The following is a 19,977-nucleotide window of genomic DNA, read 5'->3' as shown; positions in this document are numbered from 1 at the left end:
CTCACTACTCCTCCAATGCTTGGGTTCAATTCCCAGAACTCGTGTGGATGGATCACAACCATATAACCTCATCTACAGAGAATCCACTGTGGATACCTACACACATTTGACATAGATACAGAGAGACTCTATACATTTGTAGGACCATGAAAGGACAGCATGGTTTCTAGTCGAGCACTGGCTAGAAATCACCAGATACCCCAGGTGATCCGAAGGGACAGCATGTGTTTTGCCATGTTCCCGGACTCCAGGTTCCTGACACTAGGCTGAAGACCTCCATAGAGTGGGGTATTCCAGTCACTTAGGACCATGCCCAGTAGCCCTTCCACAGGTAGAAGGTGTGACTACTGGCCACAGAGCCTCAAGACAGATCTCCATATTAATGACATACCTAAAGACCTGAGGGGCATAGCCAATTAAACCTTTCTTCCCAGCCCATCCTCCTTGCAAAAGGTATTTAACCTCAGGCCTGCCCTGAGATATGGGGTATAGTTTTCATCTTACCACCATGACAATAAATATCTTAAGACCATAGACTATTTCTCTTCTTTGAGACTTGCCATGGGGAATAGTGGAGCAGGCCTCAATTTACAGAGCCGCCACCTTATCTACTGCTGATGACCTCTCTACGTTTCTAGCCATGGAGATCACCAGGCACCCAAGCAGAGCCAGCTGTGCCCCAGTCAAGCAATCGATAACGACCAAGCCAAGAACTCTCATCCCTATCCCTTCAAGACATCAGACTGTGCTCCCCCACGATGAGCAGAGTCTGGCTTCACACAGCCTGATGTCCACCCAGGGCACCAGCATGGAGAGAACACAGTCAACTTCCTGCACCTCAGCCTCTCTGATCAGCAGCTCTAGCCCCTTGGAGGGATGGGTGTGGGACTCACACATCAACCCAACAACAGGACCCATGCACACAATCCAACATATATCCATAATTTAAAATGAATCAAAGCACAATATATCATGCGCTTTTACATAATTTCACTTAAAAGTTTTGAATTACATGTTATGTTTTTTTCTATGCACCTTATTTTGTATGTACTTTTACAAGGTGTAGTGGTTTGAAAGAGAGGTTGTTTTTGTTGTTGGTTTTTTTTTTTTAATGCTCAGCCCAGCGACTGGCACTATAAGAAGGTGTGGCCCTGTTGGAGTAGGTGTGGCCTTGTTGGAGTAGGTGTCTCACTGTGAGTGTGGGCTTTAAGACCCTCCTCCTAGCTGCCTGGAAGCCAGTATTCTGCTAGCCGACTTCAGATTAAGATGTAGAACTCTCAGCACCTCCTGCACCATGCCTGCCTGGACACTGCCATATTCCCACCTTGATAATGGAGTCAACCTCTGAACCTGCAAGCCGGCCCCAATTAAATGCTATCCTTATGAGTTGCCTTGGTCATGGTGTCTGTTTACAGCAGTAAAACTCTAAGACACTCACTATACTCCCTCTCCTCCCTTTCCTCCTTCTCCTCCATTTTGAAATACTAATGTATATATTGTGCCATTATGTGTTGTAAGTATGTGATCTTTTTTATTTTGATTTTATAGAAGGATTACAGTTGAGAAATTGCCTGAGTCTCAGAAGAGACTTTGAACTTTGGACCTTTAAGCAGGGTTGAGACTGTGACTGACTATGGGACTTTTATAGTTGGGTTGATGACACAGTTATAAGCCAGTGGGAGGCAGGGAGTGGAATGTGATGGATTAAAGGCAAATGGCCCTTATAGGCACACAGAGAGTGGCACTATTAGGAGGTGTGGCCTTGTTGGAGTACATTTGGCTTTGGAGTAGAAGTGGGCTTTGAGGTTTCAGATACTCAAGTCATGCCTAGTGTGGCTGTCTCTTCCTGTTGCCTGCTAAGCTGAATGCAGAACACTCAGCTCTCTTCCCAGCACCATGTCTACCCTGCTTCCCAATGTGATGACAATGGATTAAACCTCTGAACTATAAACCAGCTCCAATTAGAAGTTTTCCTGTATAAGAGATGTTCATGGTCATGGTGTCGCTTCACGGCAAAAGAAATCCTATTATACCTAGAAATAGAAAAACTAATAAGACAGGAAGAGAGTTTAGATTTACAATTTAAGTTCATTGGCATACAGACAGTAGTGCTTACCTGGTTTCCATGGAGATCAAGTTTGATGAGCTTTTTGCAGCTCTGCAGTGGCTGAATGTCAGTAACAAAGTTGTTAGAGAAGATACATACTTTCAGAGAGATGCAGGTCTGCAGGTTCTCCACGGACTTCAGATGAAGGCCATTATACTTCACAAATACAAAATCTTTCTGATCTTCTATTATATTTTCATTATAGTGACTCCATTCCTCATGGCAAGTAAGCTCTTTTGTGATTGTTCCATGAAACATCTAGGAAGGATGGAGATTTACATTTAAGGACGTGGGGAGAACAGTACTTAAGCCCTGAGGGCCAGCAGAAAGAATGGGAACAGGCAACCTCAGAAGGTAGGAGGTGAGGGGACCCTCTAAAATATATCAGAGATCTGGAAGGTGGGAGAGTCTCAGGACTCAACCGGAGGGACCTTAGATGAAATGCCCTACAGTGGGGAGTAGTAACTTGTAAAGCCCACCTCCAGTAGAAAGACAGGGCATCAAGTAGAGGGATGGGGTTGCCATCCCACAGTCAAATACTCTGACCCAGAATTTTTCCTGTCTGAAAGAACTGCAAGGACAAAAGTTGAGAAGAGCCTGAGGGAAAGGAGGTCCAGTGACAGGCCCAAGGTAGGATCCATCTGAAGGGGAGGCCCGAAGGTATGACACTATTACTGATGCTGTGGTGTGCTCTTATCATGACTGCCCTCTGAAAGACCCAACAAGCAGCTCAAAGAGTCAGATGCAGATATTTACAACCAATCAATGGACAGAAGCCGGTGACCCCTGTGGTTGAATTAGGTTAAAGCTGGAAGAAGCTGAGGAGGGTGACCCTATAGGAAGACCAGCAGTCTCAACTAACCTGTACAACTGAGATCTCTCAGATACTGAGCCACCAACCAGACAGCATACACCAGCTGATATGAGGCTCCCAACAGATATACAGCATAGGACTGATAGGTCTGGACTCAGTCAGAGAAGATGCACGTAACCCTTGAGAGGCTTGAGGCCACAGGGAATGGGGAGGAGTAGGGAGGTGGGGGCATCCTCTTGGAGATGGGGGTAGGAGGTGTGGGATGTGAAACCAGGAGGGTGACAAAGTCTTGACTGTAAAAAAAGATTAAAGAGCTTTAAAAAAAGAAAAGGAATGACTCTGGAGGCTGAAGACATGCCCCAACCGTTTACATCACTTGCTTCTCTTCCAGAAGACCACCACCAGTGTAGCAGCTCAGACCACCTCTAACTCTAGCTCAGGCCTCCTGATATCCTCTTTGTGACCTCTAAGCATAGACATATGCACACGCCATCGACACATGATCAAAAGCATACACACAAAGTTTTAAGGTATAAATATTTCAAGTCATTACTTTCAAATTTTAAAAATCCACCTCAAAAAAACATATTTGCTAAGAAGCAATGATAATTAAAAAATGGGTAAAATAATTAAAATGAAAACAGTATTTAATTTTCTTAGAATCTTCTATCCACTAACTCTTAAATATCTAACACTGAACAAAATACCACTGTCCTTGCCAATATAGTAATCAGTAAAATAAGATAAAAATATTATTTCCACACAATAGAGAACAGACAATTTATAAAATAAGCATTTCTAAATAAGGCATAAAACAAGGGATAAACAAAATTACACCTAAGTGTAGCATATTCATCATTGTCCCAGTTTAAAATCAATGTTTAATAAAAACATTAAAAAGTACTAATAAGTTGATAAAGGTCCAACCTTTGTGGAAGGCATAGCCATAGGAAGTACAGGCATAGTGAAGGCCACCCACACAGACTAAAAAAAGGCAGCCATCTTTAAAGTCTGCCTTTAATGTTATCCTTGTCAAGAAACTAGTATTAAGGGTTATTAAAACTTTATAGAGTTTGAATCTAAAACTTTTAGATTCATGTGTTATTACATATCTATGAATTTTCCCTCACTATGGGGTACTTTCAGACTTCATAGAAGGTAGTTAAGTAATATCTTTAGGAGGACTCATAAGCATGAACGCTCTACCTGTTAGAAGAACCAGTTTGTATGAACAGCAGACAAACAAAATCTACATAATCCAGATGAAAATAAATGTGAAAATTCATGTGGAGCTAATATCAAGGCGACAGATGCTTTAATGTCATGCCCTAACACTATAATCCTCAGATTGTAATGTCACCTAATGAAATATGGTCTCTGAAATATTGTACCAGGGTCACAGAGCTAAAGGGGCAGGGTCTTTTAATCAGGAAATGTATGGATATTCTAACAGAGAGAGAAGCCCAAAGTACAAATGGGAACAAAAAAAGGAATTGCCCTTCCAAATTTAAAGTTGCAGGTCTGGGACTGACACATCAAGTTCTGTAGACCCTGAAATGCAGGCAGCACCCACACTGTACCTCATTTACACATGACTATGGAATCCTCTCCCTGGGTTTTCCTTCCAATGACCTAGTGTTTTCCATTTTGGTGTTAAGTTTTGTTTACTTTTGATGATAAGGGGTTACAGGCACCATGTACGCAACGGGCAAGCATGGCATGGTCCAGAATAGAAGATATTTGTACTTTCGTTTGGAGTTTATGTTTCGTTTGGAGCCAATAACTGCTCCACGAAGAATGGAAGAGTAAGAGTCATACAGTAAATGTATCACTTTACTGTGACCATGTGATTTATTTTTAAATATTTTCATACAATATATTTTGATCATATTTCTTCATCTCTAGCAATACAACACCTCCCATACACCATCAACTTTATCTTCCCTCAAAAAACCACAAAAAACAAAAACAAAATGGCAATCACAAAAATCAGCCAAACAAAGATAGTGGTGTATTAAAACCTGTGCCAAGTGATATGTGTTCTCTAGTACACGTCTCCTAATCTTCCTAAAAAGTTTCTCAATTACTCTATCTTGAGACCAAGCATTCAAATATCTGCACCTATGGGAGACATTATCATTCAAGTCATCACACTGCTGGAAGGCACTATACACGCAACCAGAAAAGAAACATTATCAAAAATCACACAGAGCTATAAACCCTGTGAGCTACAATAGTGGCCTTACTGCAAGGAGGGAACAAGGGTAATAATGGCCTGTTATGGTAGTTACCAATCACTTTAAATTGGATTTAAGTTCTTTCTATATATTTGATATGAGCCTTCTATCGGCTATAGGATTGGTAAATATCTTTTCCCCAATCTGTTGGTTGCTGTTTTGTCCTATTGACAGTGTCCTTTGCTTTATAGAAGCTTTGTAATTTTATGAGGTCCCATTTATCAATTCTTGATCTTAGAGCATACACCATTGGTGTCCAGTTCAGGAACTTTTCCCTTATCCCCAAGTATTTGAGGCTCTTCCCCGCCTTCTTTTCTATTAGTTTCAGTGTATCTGGTTTTATGTGAAAGTCCTTTATCCACTTGTTCTATTCCATTGATCCTCCTGCCTGTCTCTTTACCAATACCATGCAGTTATTATCACAATTGCTCTGTAGTACAGCTTGAGGTCAGGGATGGTGATTCCCCCAGAAGTTCTTTTATTGTTGAGAATAGTTTTTGCTATCCTGGGTTTTTTGTTATTCCAAATGAATTTGTAACTTCCTCTTTCTATCTCTATGAAGAATTGAGTTGAAATTTTGATGAGGATTGCATTGATTCTGTAGATTGCTCTCGGCAAGATGGCCATTTTTACTATATTAATCCTGCCAATCCATGAGCAAGGGAGATCTTCCCATCTTCTGAGATCTTCTTTAATTTCTTTTTTCAGAGACTTGAAGTTCTTGTCATACAGATCTTTCACTTGCTTGGTTAGATTCACACAAAGGTATTTCATATTATTTGTGACTATTGTGAAGGATGTAATTTCCCTAATTTCTTTCTCAGCCTGTTTATCCTTCGAGTAGAGGAAGGCTACTGATTTATTTGAATTAATTTTATATCCAGCCACTTTGCTGAAGTTGTTTATCAGGTTTAGGAGTTCTCTGGTGGAAGTTTTGGGGTCACTTATGTATGCTATCCTATCATCTGTAAATAGTGATATTTTGACTTATTCCTTTCCTATTTGTATCCCTTTGACTTACTTTTGTTGTCTAATTGCTCTGGCTAGGACTTCCAGTACTATATTGAACAGGTAGGAAGAGAGTGGGCAGCCTTGTCTAACCATATTAAAAAAGGGGGGTACAGAGCTAAACAAAGAATTCTCAACTGAGGAAACTCAAATGGCCAAGAAGCACCTAAAGAAATGTTCAACATCCTTAGTCATCCAGGAAATGCAAATCAAAACAATCCTGAGATTCCACTTCATACCAGCCAGAATGGCTAAGATCAAAAACTCAGGTGATAGTAGATGCTGGTGAGGATGTGGAGAAAGAGGAACACTCCTCCATTGTTGATAGGATTGCAAACTGATACAGCCACTCTGGAAATCAGTCTGGTGGTTCCTCAGAAAATTGGACATAGTGCTACCCAAAGACCCAGCTATACCACTCCTGGGCATATACCCAGAAGATGCACCAACATATAACAAGGACACATGCTCCACTATGTTCATAGCAGCCTTATTTGTAATAGCCAGAAACTGGAAAGAATCTAGATGTCCTTCAACAGAGGAATGGATACAGAAAATGTGGTACATTTACACAATGGAGTATTACTCAGCTATTAAAAACAATGAGTTCATGAAATTCTTAGGCAAATGGATGGAACTAGAAAATAATCATCCTGAGTGAGGTAACACAGTCACAAAAGAACACACATAGTATGCACTCATATCCAACTAAGTGGATATTAGCCCCAAAGCTCGCAATATCAAAGATACAACTCACAGACCACATGAAGCTCATGAAGAAGGAAGACCAAAGTGTGAATGCTTTGATCCTTCTTAGAAAGAGTAAAAAAATACTCAATGGAGCAAATATGGAGACATAGTGTGGAACAGAAACTGGAGGAGGGGCTGTCCAGAGACTGCCCCACCTGGGTATCCATCCCATGTGCAGTCACCAAAGGCAGACACTGTTGTACATGCCAGGAAATGCATACACACAGGAGCCTGATATAGCTGTCTCCTTAGAGGCAATGCCAGAGCCTGACATCTACAGAGGTGGATGGTCACAGCTAACCATTGAACTGATCATGGGGTTCCTAATGGAAAAGTTAGAGAGAAGACTGAAGGAGCTGAAAGGGTTTGCAACCCCATGGGGAGAGCAACAATACCAACCAATCAGAACTCCCAAGGTCTAAACCACCAGCCTGGGAGCACATAAGGAGGGATTCATGGCTCCAACTGTATATGTAGAAGAGGATGGCCTTGTCAGGCATAGGTGGGAAAGGAGGGGAGTGAAGGCTGGATTCCCTAGTGTGGAGGAATTCTAGGGCAGAGAGATGGGAGTGGGTAGGTGGATTGGGACATACCCTCATAGAAGCAGATGAGAGGGGGGATGGGCTGAAGGTTTCTGGGGAAGGGAATGGGGAAAGGGAATAACATCTGAAATGTAAATAAATAAAATATCCAATAAAAAATAAATTGGATTTAAGGTCCCCTCCATAACTTGAAACCCATACCTGACCCGGTTAAGAAAGCCAAGAACCTCAGACTATATAGGTCATGGGCCATAGGGAAAGCCTAATATTACCATTCTGCTAAATAAAAATAGCAATAAAATGAGTGAGAGTGACACATTGCTATATCCATAGAAGAGTACTTCATTCAACCATCATTGGACAAGCTTCTTCTTGCTTTAGATGATAACTAATACAGAGACCTACAATTAGAGTACATGTAGAGTGTGAGTGAGACACTTAGGACACGTTTATCACATCTCTCCTGCAAAGGATGTTTTCTGTTGTTTTAAGTCAACTGAAGAATTTAGTGTTACAGTCTTCCTATAATAACTCCTTAACGTCAAAGTTTTCCATTATTAAATTAGTATTATGGAGTAATATGTATTGGTTATAGTGAAGAGCCCAGCAGGGATCTACAGGTTACTACTAATGTGCGTATCTCACAACATGGTACACACTTGTTACTGTACAGTATCTGGTCTTCATTCACTAAGGACAAATATCAAGGGGCCTACTTTTGGATAATATATACACTTTATCTTGTCGTGAACTGCTAGTCTTTAAAAACACTACTTTGTGTTTCCGTCACCAAGAAGCTGAAAAATTATTCCTTCACATTCTTACTAGTATTTGGTGTATTAATATCTTAACTTATGGCCAGTTTGATAGCTGTATAGGGGTACCTCAATTTTTGAATTTGAAATTCCTACAGATATCTGATGCTGAACAACTTTCTGTGTGTTGGTTTGGCATCTGAGTGTGTCCTCCAATGAGGTATTTTCAGCTCTCTTGACCTTTTTTGTTGTTGTTGTTGTTTTGTTTTGTTTTGGTTGGTTGATTGGCTGCTTACTGTTGAGTTTGAGAGCCTTGTATCATTTTGGATAACAGTGCTTTACCAATTATACGTTTCACAATGTTTTCTCCAAGGCAGTCACATGACTTGTTATTGTCTTAATTCTCCTTTTTAATCCAACACATATGATCATATTTTTTAAAACATGGTTTATACAATCAACATTCATCCATATACAACATCAAGATTCCATCTCTCTAATTAAAAGTGACATGCTTCACTGCATCAGTGTATAAATAACATACATAGATGTGTAGTTTTACACAGTCACATCACTGTGTAGGAAGCTTTTATCTGAAATTATTAATCATACTGATTATTCCATCTCATCTACTTTAAAACAACTTTTTAGACAACGCAATATACTCATTCAAACAGCATTATTTTTCTTCTTTTGTTAAAGTTCATTGGGTCTGTTTTATGCTGCCAATATCCTCGTGGGTGGGACATCTACCAAATGATGGTTGACCTATCACAGAGACCACAGCCTTAAAGAAAATTGCCTCACCTGCTCTCAGTAGCTATGACTGGTCTATACCCCCTCAGGTAGAAAAAGGAGTTTTATAAGCTATAATGACTGACCTGGTAAGATACACTTACTAGTGCACTAGTGAAAAGAATTTTATGGGGGTAATCAACAACTTTCTGATTTGAATTTAAGGATTTAAGTCACCCTCCATATGAGAGAGCCCATACCTGGCACTGTTATTAGAAGCAAGAACCTGTGGCCAGATAGGTCATGAAACTCTACAGAGGAACCTACTGCTCTTAATCTGATGAACAGACAGCATTAAACTAACTCCCAATGATCTATCGCTAGACCCATAGATTAGTGCATCTCTCAACCCTCATCAGAAAGGTTTCTTTTTGCAATATATGGTAACTAACACAGAGACTCATAACTGGTCAATGTGTGGAGAGTACAATTATGTCATGCTCAATCTCTGAAATTGATGTATCTACACTACATCCTCTCCTCCCGAGGCTCAGGGTAGGGGTCATTGTGGAGGGGATCTAGGAAGAGTGTAAGTGGCAGAGGAGGTGGGAACTGTGGATGCAGCAGGGCAGCTGCACTCATCAACTCACAGTAGCTGTAACAGCAACCCCGAGACAAGCTCAAGGCAGAGCACATTTCAGCACAGAATGGAAAGGTGGGCATGAAGTACTATATGATGAATTTAAATTTGGTTAATTTCTGTTTTCCCGATTATAAGAATGTGTGGCACTCAAATATGTAGGTCTTTTTGACCTTTACGAATTCCCTTTGGATCTCAACCTACTTCTGTAGTTGAAAATAAATTCCGTCTCTATTCTGACAACTCACAAAATTTTCTAGTCAGACCTGTCCTGATCTCCAGAACCACGTACACAATGCACAGGAACACACAATTTCTACTATATTTGCACATGTTTGTTCTACATATCCAATACTATTACAGATCTTCTCTTATGACTTCACTATGCTTCCCCGTACATACTTTTCCTCAGCTCATTTAACGGCCTTGTCATCCACTTTCAGGCATCTTTTGGTAATTTCTCTCACAATCCACACTCATTTAGTGGACAGGTGTTGTTGGTTTTCCCTTCAAAGTGTTTCTAGAATCTAAGCAATTTCTCCCCATCTCCCATTATTTTAAATTTCTACCGAATGTCTCCTGTTTGTGCTACTTTAGTAGGCTCCAAATAAAGCTCTCTGCTTATATTCTTGCCATACCCGATGACACATTTCAGTGTGTCTGTCCCCTTCAAACATAAGGCAGGTCACCAAAAACCTGGGATGACTCCAGTTCACTCAAGAATACAAATCACAGACTCTGACTTCTATTGCTGTTACTATCAGGCCTTTGTGTGTTTTCTAAATTTTCTTCAGCAGGGGTATATTGTGAAACAGTAATCTCCTCCCCACAAATGTGTCCACTTCAAATACAGAATTAAATGCTGACGTCAAGACTTTAAATGAAAAACTAAGCTTACTCAGAAACTTAAGTTCATAGGGAGCTGCTATGCAGAGTTCAGAGTTAGACTGTAATGAAGAGAAACGTCTCAGGTCAAACTGTAGGAGTAAGATTTCTGTGTTTCAGACTGAAATGTCTTCCTTAAATGTTACTCAATATGTGCTGTGTGTAAAGTTAGAGAAATTAATCTGTACTACTCATATAAACTACACGCTCTACAAGAGTAATACATATAACCAGCCTATGAAAGTGTGTTCAATTCAAACTGTCTCTTCTCAATATTCGGCACCTTTGAATGAATCTCCCAGAAGCAAGTGAACACAACAGAGTGTGTGGCTGCTGGCCAAAGGTGCTAGTTCAAGACTGGGCTTGGGAAATTGGCCAACTGAAGAGCACAGAGTGGTCTGGTTCACCAGAAAGCATTCCACAAGGCTGAGCCTATGGTTCAGGGATCCGGCCTCCCTGGGAGGCTTCTGACAAGAATAGGAGCTCGGTGCGGGCAGGTCACCTCGGCATCTGGGTGGTGGATCCCCGATCGATCATGGGCGGCTTGGTCTCCTCTGTCTCACCGCGGGCTGTCAGACGTGGTAAAGCGGGAACCCACAGCCCCGCGCAGCCCGGCAATGCTAGGTGCCGGCCCATCTGCCCCCTACAGAGCGTTGCCCGGGAAACGCCGCTTGCGCATGCTCACACCATCCTAGCTTTCCGAGTCTCAGGGCGCTTCCAGGGCCGCGGTGACGTGGCTCGCACGGCCGAGACGGGGCGGGGAGCGGCTTCGGAGTGCGCATGCGTCCTAAGTGGGCTCCCGGAAGTCGGCCATGGCGTCCCTCCGCGAAGCCACCCTGCGGAAACTGCGCAGATTTTCCGAGCTGAGAGGTACCCTGGCGGAACTGAGTTCTTTGGCCCCCTGCACGGAAAGCGCCTTCCCAAGGACCCCGCGCAGCTAGCTTCCTGTCCGCTGCCCGTTCCTGTCCGCTCCGTCCTGGGCAAGACAGCCAGACTTTCCCTTCTCCTCCTCTCTCTGCGAGCCTAAACTTAGACGTCAGGAAGGAGCTGTGAGAATTACTAACGGAAAGTAACACATGGCTTAGCTCAGTGGTAGAAGTACCTTTGCTTAGAGTCTGAAGTAGTCTTTACCTTGTTTCTGTCCTTTTCCTAAGCCCCCTGAATAAACCAGTTTATTCCTGTGTAAACCCCAATATGAAAGCAAACGTGGCTTTAAGTTTGCTAATGTAAGTTTGGGGAACTTGCCCTTCTCTGAACAGCAGTTTGGTAAAATTGGTATTTGTAACTGCCAAAAATTGGATTTATATGTGGATACCAGAATGATTGGAATTATTAAATCCTAGCTAACACGTCTGTCGTAGTCTCTGTCTTTCCTCTCCTTCCCTCCTCCTCCCTCTTTCTCCTTTCCTCCTTCCTTATCTCAGTTCCTCCCTCCTTTCTCCCTCCCACCCTGTCTCTTTTTTTCCCACCCTCTCATTGTCTCTCAACTTGTTAAAACCCTATTAATATTTTTGTTGGTAAAGAGAGTTCCACTGTTTCCTGAAAGTGAAATTTGTCATTTAATGAGTTCACCAGGAAGTTTAATCGTGGGGTTTGTGTAGTGTTTTGATGGCTTATATGTTTAGTTTGCTCATCATAAGTCAATAAAAATATTAAAAGTTAGGACGGGTGTTGGAAGTCTGTACTATCATGCACTTGGGAAGCTGGGGCAGTAGGAACAAGGTTCAAGACCTACCTGTATTACACAGACAAATGACGATGATAGATAGATGATTGACAGATGGATGGATAGATAGATAGATAGATAGATAGATAGATAGATAGATAGATATGAGTTCAGGGCCAGTCTGTCAAGTAGTATAAGGGCCCATGATTCACTGAAGATGAAGAATGATTCCCATACTCAGATACAATGTAAACACAAAGAGTGTTTTATTTTGCAGAAGTCCAGCATGCTGGGGTCTCCTATTACCAAGATAAAGAGACCCGGAAGTGAGTTTGCAGGCCCACTTTAAAGCACATTAGAGGAGTTCTGGGGTAGGTAGGCTTTGTTTTACTCTTATCTCTGTCAAGTGGAGTAATGAGAAGGAGGGGAGACTAGAACAGGACTTCAATCTGTAGCTAAATGTGAACAATTGATTGAGGTAGCTCACTACCTTTGGACCAGCCTGGCTCAACCCTCTTAGCAGTAAGATGCTAAATTAATTAAATAGATGAATGAAGGATTGTGACTATAGCTCAGTGATAGAGCTGGCATGCATAAGGCTCTGGTTAGTTCCCGGTACAAGAAGAGAAAAGAAAAGAAAAAGAAAAGAGAAAAATTATAAGCAACAATAACAAAGGACCACATTCCTAAACAAAAATGTGGAAGGAGTGGATCCTTGAGTTGAAATTTCTCAGCCAGGGACATTAAGGGCCCTGATTCACAAAACTTGCTTTTAGATGCTAATGTTTGCTTGGTTGGCTGGTTGGTTGCATCCTCTTCTTATATTGGAAGATGATAATGACTGTCCTTTTGTCTGCCCCTCTTTTGAAATAGGCAAGCTTGTAAATGAGATTTCTGATCATATTAAGGGAAATTTTCTTGCTGTTTTTTCCAACAGGCAAACCCGTGGCAGCTGGAGAATTCTGGGATGTGGTTGCAATAACAGCAGCCGATGAAAAGCAGGAGCTTGCTTACAAGCAGCAGTTGTCAGAGAAGCTGAAGAAAAAGGAATTGCCTCTTGGAGTTCAATACCATGTTTTTCCTGATCCTGCTGGGACCAAAATTGGTATACATTTCAGGAGAGCATTTTTAAAGGGTTCTGAGCAAAATAATAATTGAAAGATACGCTTTCCTTGTTTATAGTTTGTAAATTGTTAATCTCCACACATAGCCTTTAAAAACTTTAAAATCTCAGCCTTAAGTCTTAAAATGATAAAAGTCCAAATAAAGATTCTGAGCCACTGTGACTTACAGGGAAACTTGTTCAGAAAATTATTTAAAAGAATTTTCTTGGCTTCAATACAGTTTACACTGGAATTCATGGGAGATTCTCTTAAGGTCTTTCCCAATTGAGTAGTTTCATGAGGTAGTTTGATGAAGAAAACAAATCAGGAAAGTGATGTATATACTTGGCTCTTAGGTCCAAATTATGGAATACAGATAAACTAGGACCAGTTACTTAAAGTACTGTAGAATATTTACTTAAACCCTGATAATTCAACTTCGTCGTCATAGTAAATAAATCAATTATATTTTACCTTTGATTCCTTAAGAAGAGAACTGCAAAGGTTTTCTTCTGCTTTTTTATTGTTATTTATTAAAAGAAGGCCAACATCCATCTCTTATTTACTTATTTATTTGCTATGTTTGTAAATAGTGTGACTTTTAAAAAAAAATTATCACTAAACTTGTGGCTCATATGATAAGCAAAGGTAAAGCCTCTTCATGCCAGGAGCAGGACACACGCACACAGCACTGACATTACTCTGATTTTCCACTGTTGGTTTAATCCTCACAGGAGGAAGGTTGGCACCTATACGATGTCTCTTCTATAGAGGAGAATTAGGCATACAATATGTTAGCAGTATTTGAAATATTTTGTACAACCAGGTTCTTACATTTAGAAAAAGAAAAAAACTCCCTAACTAGTGTGGTGGGGTGTGTCATGTAGAAGAAGCCATTAGGCAAGTTGTATGTTGACAACCGGGTATCAATTTACAGTCTTCAGTCACTGATCATGTACGTTATCACGTCTTTTATGACCGTCTTTGAGACATAATGAGCTGCTTCTCACTGTATTTCCTGATCAGCTGTTGGTTTGCTTATTTGCTATAACTGATCAATACTTCTGCCAATACCTTTTCAATCTGTCAACCTAGTATTGACAAAATTCACATCTTCAAAATAGTAACTAATTATATCACCGTAACAAAATTTTTGTAGTTTTATCTGAAGCAAAGTATGCTTTTGAATTGTTTTTAAGGAAATGGAGGATCGACACTTTGTTCCCTTCAGCGTTTGGAAGGCCTCTATGGAGATAAGTGGGATTCTTTCAAGGTCCTGTTAATTCACTCTGGTAATTTACTGTTTGTTTATTTACATTTGCCCTTGAGTTTTCTACCTTTGGCACCTTAGAAACTTTGTCTCCCTTGCAAATGATTTCCCTTATATTTTATTTTGTCTTAAAATTCAAAAATTGAATGTATTTTACTTTGGAAATAAATATTCATTTTTTCTTTTGTTATGTGCAGTTTGTAAATAGTATGATTTTCACAAAATTTATTCTTACCATAGATTATGGATGACATCAACTTTTATTAGTTTTATTTCACTTTTGTTTTACAAATAGAAAATTATTTTTTTACAAAACTCATAAAAATGTGAACATTTCTCAGGAGCCTTGAGGGGATTTTTGTTGTGGAAGAAAATGGATGATGGTGGTGGTGATTATGATGCTTATGATTACTCTTTTATCAAAACCTTTGCCTTGCATGTCTGTCTGATTATTGTGAGCAAAAAAGCTACAATGCTTAACAGTTTCAAAACAAAAGAAAAGGTGACAAAAGTATGTGAAAGCCTATAGAACATTCCAAACGAGAAAAGTCAGAAGGACTGTGTCAGAAGGATAAATTTAATACATATGATTATATGAAACTTTTGGTTGCATAGAAACTTCTGTTGTTCATCTTTATAGTCCAGTGAGCTAGTGAAAATTTCACCAACGCGTTGCATTAGCCTGGAGCGTGTAATTTAGAATGTTCATATTCATAGCTTTAAAGATGCTTTCTAACTCTGATTTGCATATACAGTAATATGACTCTTTGTACAGATGACCTGAACAAAATACATCTAAGTCCTACTTTCAAGAAAAAATAAGAGTATAAAACAATTCACTGGCTTATAGAATAAAGGTCTTATTATGAGTTTGGTAAAAGTAATTAGGAAATAAATAGCAATACATATAGTGGACTCTCTGAATCCTGGCGTTCCATCCACCCCTGCAGATTCAGGCAACCATGGACAGAAAGTATTTGAGGGGAATTAAGGATGTCTTTATACCAAACATGTAGCCCTTTTATAATTCCTGGGATATCTCTGCATAACCACTGTTTACATAAGCATTACATTGGATTAGATGGCATAAATATGTTTTCCAGCAAGGTAGTGCAGGCTACATGCAAATACGGTGCCATTTCAGGGCAGGGAAGTCAGAGCCCTCTAATTTTGTGTCTATTTAGGGTTGTGAACCCGTCTCTACAGATGTGATGAATAGCTGAAGAGAATTCTTTTAGTGAAAACTTTCTATTGTATGGTCTTTGGAAAAAGGAAACAATGAGAATTATTTTATCTCTTATATGTTAACAATATATCTTGTACAAAAGTACTTTAAATGTGTTATTGATTTCATGATGCCCAGAGGACTTTATTAAATCCCCAGGTGGTGGCTGAAGCATGCCACTATCAGCATGAAGCATGCTATAGAAAACTTTATCCCAACACACAAGCCTGCATTGCACTATACAACTTTCTCCACATTAAAAAGATTTAAGGCAGTTAATGTGTTTGAGAGAGCGTGTTTCAAGAATCAGGACAGTATGACGTTCATTTTGGAAGGAAAAAGCCAATTTAAATGAAAAAGTGGTATAGTTTTTTAAAATGTACTGAAGTAAATTTGCCTTTACTTTTTTAAAGTATGTTTTGTACGTTGAAGGCAATGCCTCATGAAGTAGCTGTGTAACAGAGAGGTAAAATTTGACACTGTTAAACTGCTCTGGTCTTTTGCACCTTTCTCTATGAAGTACATGCCTAGTACACAACTTTAACCATGTTTGGAATGCATTGTCAGGGATATACATGAAAGGTCAAATTTTAAATGTGGTCGTTTGTTAGTTATTTCTGATTCCTGGCTCTCCAGGCTTCGTGTGTCTTCAGACCGTTTCCTAACCTAGAGTCCCTAAAATCGCGTTACTTCAGATTGCTGTAAGGGAAACACTTTTTGGTTTTTTAAAGTCTAGACTTTATAATTCTACTCTGAATTTTGATTAAGTACTTAGTATTAAATATCTTAGGTATTGTAACTGGTACTACCAGATTTTGAAAATCTCTTAAAGAACGTATTTTTAAATACTTTGCAATGTTTACAGGTGGCTACAGTCAACGCCTTCCCAATGCAAGCGCTTTAGGAAAGATCTTTACCGCCTTACCACTTGGTGAACCCATTTATCAGATGTTGGAGTTAAAACTAGCCATGTACGTGGATTTCCCCTCACACATGAGGCCTGGAGTGTTGGTCACCTGTGCAGATGATATTGAACTCTACAGTACTGGGGACTGTGAGTACATTGCCTTTGACCAGCCTGGCTTTACTGCCTTAGCTCATCCTTCTAGTCTGACTGTAGGCACCACACATGGAGTATTTGTCTTGCACTCTGATGGTTCCTTACAACATGGCGACCTTGAGTACAGGCAATGCCACCGTTTCCTCCACAAGCCCACCATTGAAAATATGCATCACTTTAATGCTGTGCATAGACAAGGAAGCTTTGGTCAACAAGACATGCCTGGAGGTGACACTGCCTGTCTTCCTCTGCACACTGAGTATGTCTACACAGATAGCCTGTTTTACATGGATCACAAATCAGCCAAAAAGTTACTTGATTTCTATAAAAGTGAAGGCCCACTGAACTGTGAAATAGATGCCTATGGAGACTTTCTGCAGGCACTGGGGCCTGGAGCGACTGCAGAGTATACCAGAAACACATCCCATGTCACTGAAGAAGACTCCCAGTTGTTGGACATGAGGCAGAAAATATTCCACCTCCTCAAAGGAACACCACTGAATGTTGTTGTTCTTAATAACTCCAGATTTTATCACATTGGAACAACACAAGAATATCTGCTTCATTTCACTTCCGACAGTACATTAAAGTCAGAGCTGGGCTTACAGTCCATAGCTTTCAGTGTCTCTCCAAGTGTTCCTGAGTGCTCCAGTGAAACAGCCTGTGTCATTCACAGCACACTGGACTTTGGATGCTGCGTGGCCCCTGGCTCAGTTGTAGAGTATTCTAGACTGGGGCCTGAGGTGTCCATCGGGGAAAACTGCATTATCAGCAGTTGTGTCATAGCAAAAGCTGTTGTGCCAGCACACTCTTTTTTATGTTCTTTAAGTGTGAAGATAAATGGACACTTAGAATATTGCACTATGGTGTTTGGCATGGAAGACAATTTGAAAAACAGTGTTAAAACCCTGGAAGATATAAAGGCACTTCAGTTCTTCGGAGTCTGTTTTCTGTCTTGTTTAGACATTTGGAACCTTAAAGCTACAGAGAAACTTTTCTCTGGAAATAAGATGAACCTGAGCCTGTGGACAGCACGCATTTTCCCTGTCTGTTCCTCTCTGAGTGAGTCAGTTACAGCATCCCTTGGGATGATAAATGCTGTAAGGAGCCATTCCGCATTCAGCTTAAACAACTTTAAGCTGCTGTCCATCCAGGAAATGCTTGTCTACAAAGATGTTCAAGACATGCTAGCTTATAGGGAACAAATTTTCCTAGAAATTAGTTCAAATAAAAAACAATCTAATTTACAGAAATCTTAAATTGAGTATAGTTTGCCTGTGAACAAGATTGCAAATGCAGACATTTTCTATAGACCTCTGACTTTTTTGTTTGTTTTAGTAAATCAATATAATAAAAATTACATTAATATAACTTGTATCTTGGTAATGAGAAAGGTACAGCTGATCACCTCTGTTGGAAGGACTTTAGTAAAAGTCAGGAAAGTGATGCTGTTTTAGATGTTTGCACCATCTTAATTTTACTTTTTGGTAAAGATCCGTTTATGGGGCACTGTTTCATTCCCAAAATAAATGTTCCTGTTTTATTATAGGGTGACTTTCTAAACATACCTTTAGAGTTTTTCTACCTTCTTTTGAAATTTGGGCCAATAAGGTTCTAGGTGATATTGAGGATTGTATTACTTTACTTCTCACAGTGAGACAACACCTAACAAATTATTGTTATAAATTCTTAAAAGTAATGTCATTATTTGAGGTTTTCTTTCAAGATTTTGTTCTAGTTTTATGTTATGAGTGTGTTACCTGCATATATGTTTGTATATCACATACTTGCAGTGCCCATAGAGGCTAGAACAGCTGCTCCCAACCTGTGGGTTGTGACCCTTTTAGGGATCAAACAATCTTTGAGGGTTAACCTAAGACCATCAGAATATAAAATATTTACATTATAATTCATAACAGTAGGAAAATAGTTAAAAAGTAGCAACAAAGATCATTTTATGGTTGGGATCACCACAGCATGAGGAACTGTTTATAAAGGATGGCAGCATCAGGAAGGTTGAGAACTGCTGGCCTAGAAGAAAGTGTTGGATCTCTTGGAACCAGAGTTATAGATGATAAGGACCTCCATATTGCATCTCTTAAGTCAACCTTAGTCCTATGAAAGTGCTATAAAATGATGTTTGTGCCTCACTAATCTTGCCAAAATGATATAAAAGTATGTGTGTATTATTTTGTTCTTATACATATACATATAAAACATTTGTTGCCGTATCTTATAAACTAGGTCTACTGATGTATTACACTGGAAAATATGTACACACAGAACTCAGTTGTCTGCTCAGGAGGTGGTTGGAATAGTTGAGAGCCAGTGCTCACTCATCATGGACATTACTTAATCCTCTCCTAATTAATCCTTCAACAAATCTCTCAACTTGACAGTGGACATTTGCCTTGCATCATTTTACGTCCATAATGGTAGTGATTCTGTGAACAAACAATTGGCCCAAAGAGAGAAAATTCAAATAGGAAATCTGACGCATACTCAGATCATAACCAACTTCAGGGAATTCCTGGTTATGTGCACCTATTTTGAAAGAAACACATTAGTGGAACATTTAGCTTGAACTTTAATAGAGGCAAGACTTGCTATACTTGTATTTAAAATACCTTAAGTAAACTGTAATGTCTGCTTTGACAAATATGTAAGTTTTCATAAGAAAAATATGATAAACAAGATATCTATCAAAATCCCTCTTTATTATTTATATATGAATATGTATGTCTTTTCAAGGTGCTAGAGAATGAAGCAAAGTATGTGTGATCCTATTTGACAATTATTGATTTACTTGCAGAAATTTCAAAGGATGTTGAATGTTATTAAATGTTCAAGACTAATTTAAAGTCCTGTTAAGGATTAGAATTACGATTTCATGTTCCAAGAAAAAAAAATCATTGTTGATAAAGAGTACCATCCCTTCCTTTCATACTTGAATTTTTTTGTATTTATTACAGATCTCTTATGGGTGCATTTAGACAAAAAAAGTTTGATCATTGCCCTGTGCATATATACATAAAGGAACAAATACCATACAATATACAGATATAATCAAGACATTTCAACACTTTAGAGTCAAGCTCTTACTCTCCTGAAGTACTCAGAAATCAACTTATATTTACTGGTGACTTCGAAAGTATTGATAATGCTGCAGTTTACATTTTT

The 19,977-nt window shown here is 39.6% G+C and overlaps 2 protein-coding genes across 2 annotated transcripts in view; one reads left to right on the top strand and one right to left on the bottom strand.

Annotated features, from left to right (window-relative positions):
- Lrriq3 (leucine rich repeats and IQ motif containing 3) overlaps positions 1–11,210 on the bottom strand; it is an 89,198-nt gene extending 77,988 nt beyond the window's left edge. The window contains exons 1-2 of the mRNA XM_028754335.1: positions 10,976–11,210; positions 2,117–2,365 (exon numbers count right to left, since the gene is read on the bottom strand). Of these exons, the coding sequence (XP_028610168.1) occupies positions 2,117–2,365 (249 nt within the window). The 5' untranslated portion in view covers positions 10,976–11,210. The remainder of the gene's footprint in view (positions 1–2,116; positions 2,366–10,975) is intronic.
- A 59-nt stretch (positions 11,211–11,269) lies between these two features.
- Fpgt (fucose-1-phosphate guanylyltransferase) lies at positions 11,270–19,739 on the top strand. Its single transcript, XM_028754296.1, has 4 exons — positions 11,270–11,343; positions 13,077–13,244; positions 14,442–14,534; positions 16,603–19,739. The coding sequence occupies exons 1-4, from the start codon at positions 11,286–11,288 to the stop codon at positions 18,054–18,056; spliced, it is 1,773 nt and encodes a 590-aa protein (XP_028610129.1). The 5' UTR covers positions 11,270–11,285; the 3' UTR covers positions 18,057–19,739.
- The last annotated feature ends 238 nt before the right edge of the window (positions 19,740–19,977 follow it).

The sequence above is a fragment of the Grammomys surdaster genome, unplaced genomic scaffold (assembly GCF_004785775.1).
Source record: "Grammomys surdaster isolate TR1022 unplaced genomic scaffold, NIH_TR_1.0 125996, whole genome shotgun sequence".
NCBI classification, from domain to species: domain Eukaryota; kingdom Metazoa; phylum Chordata; class Mammalia; order Rodentia; family Muridae; genus Grammomys; species Grammomys surdaster.
The sequence above is the reverse complement of the archived record's forward strand: the minus strand, read 5'-3'. Positions and strand labels throughout refer to the sequence as shown.

Excerpts from the sequence above, each read along its gene's own strand:
- Fpgt (XM_028754296.1), top strand. The coding sequence starts at position 11,286 with ATGGCGTCCCTCCGCGAAGCCACCCTGCGGAAACTGCGCAGATTTTCC. Across the intron at positions 13,245-14,441 it reads TCCTGCTGGGACCAAAATTG|GAAATGGAGGATCGACACTT; the intron begins GTATACATTTCA and ends ATTGTTTTTAAG. Across the intron at positions 14,535-16,602 it reads GGTCCTGTTAATTCACTCTG|GTGGCTACAGTCAACGCCTT; the intron begins GTAATTTACTGT and ends CAATGTTTACAG.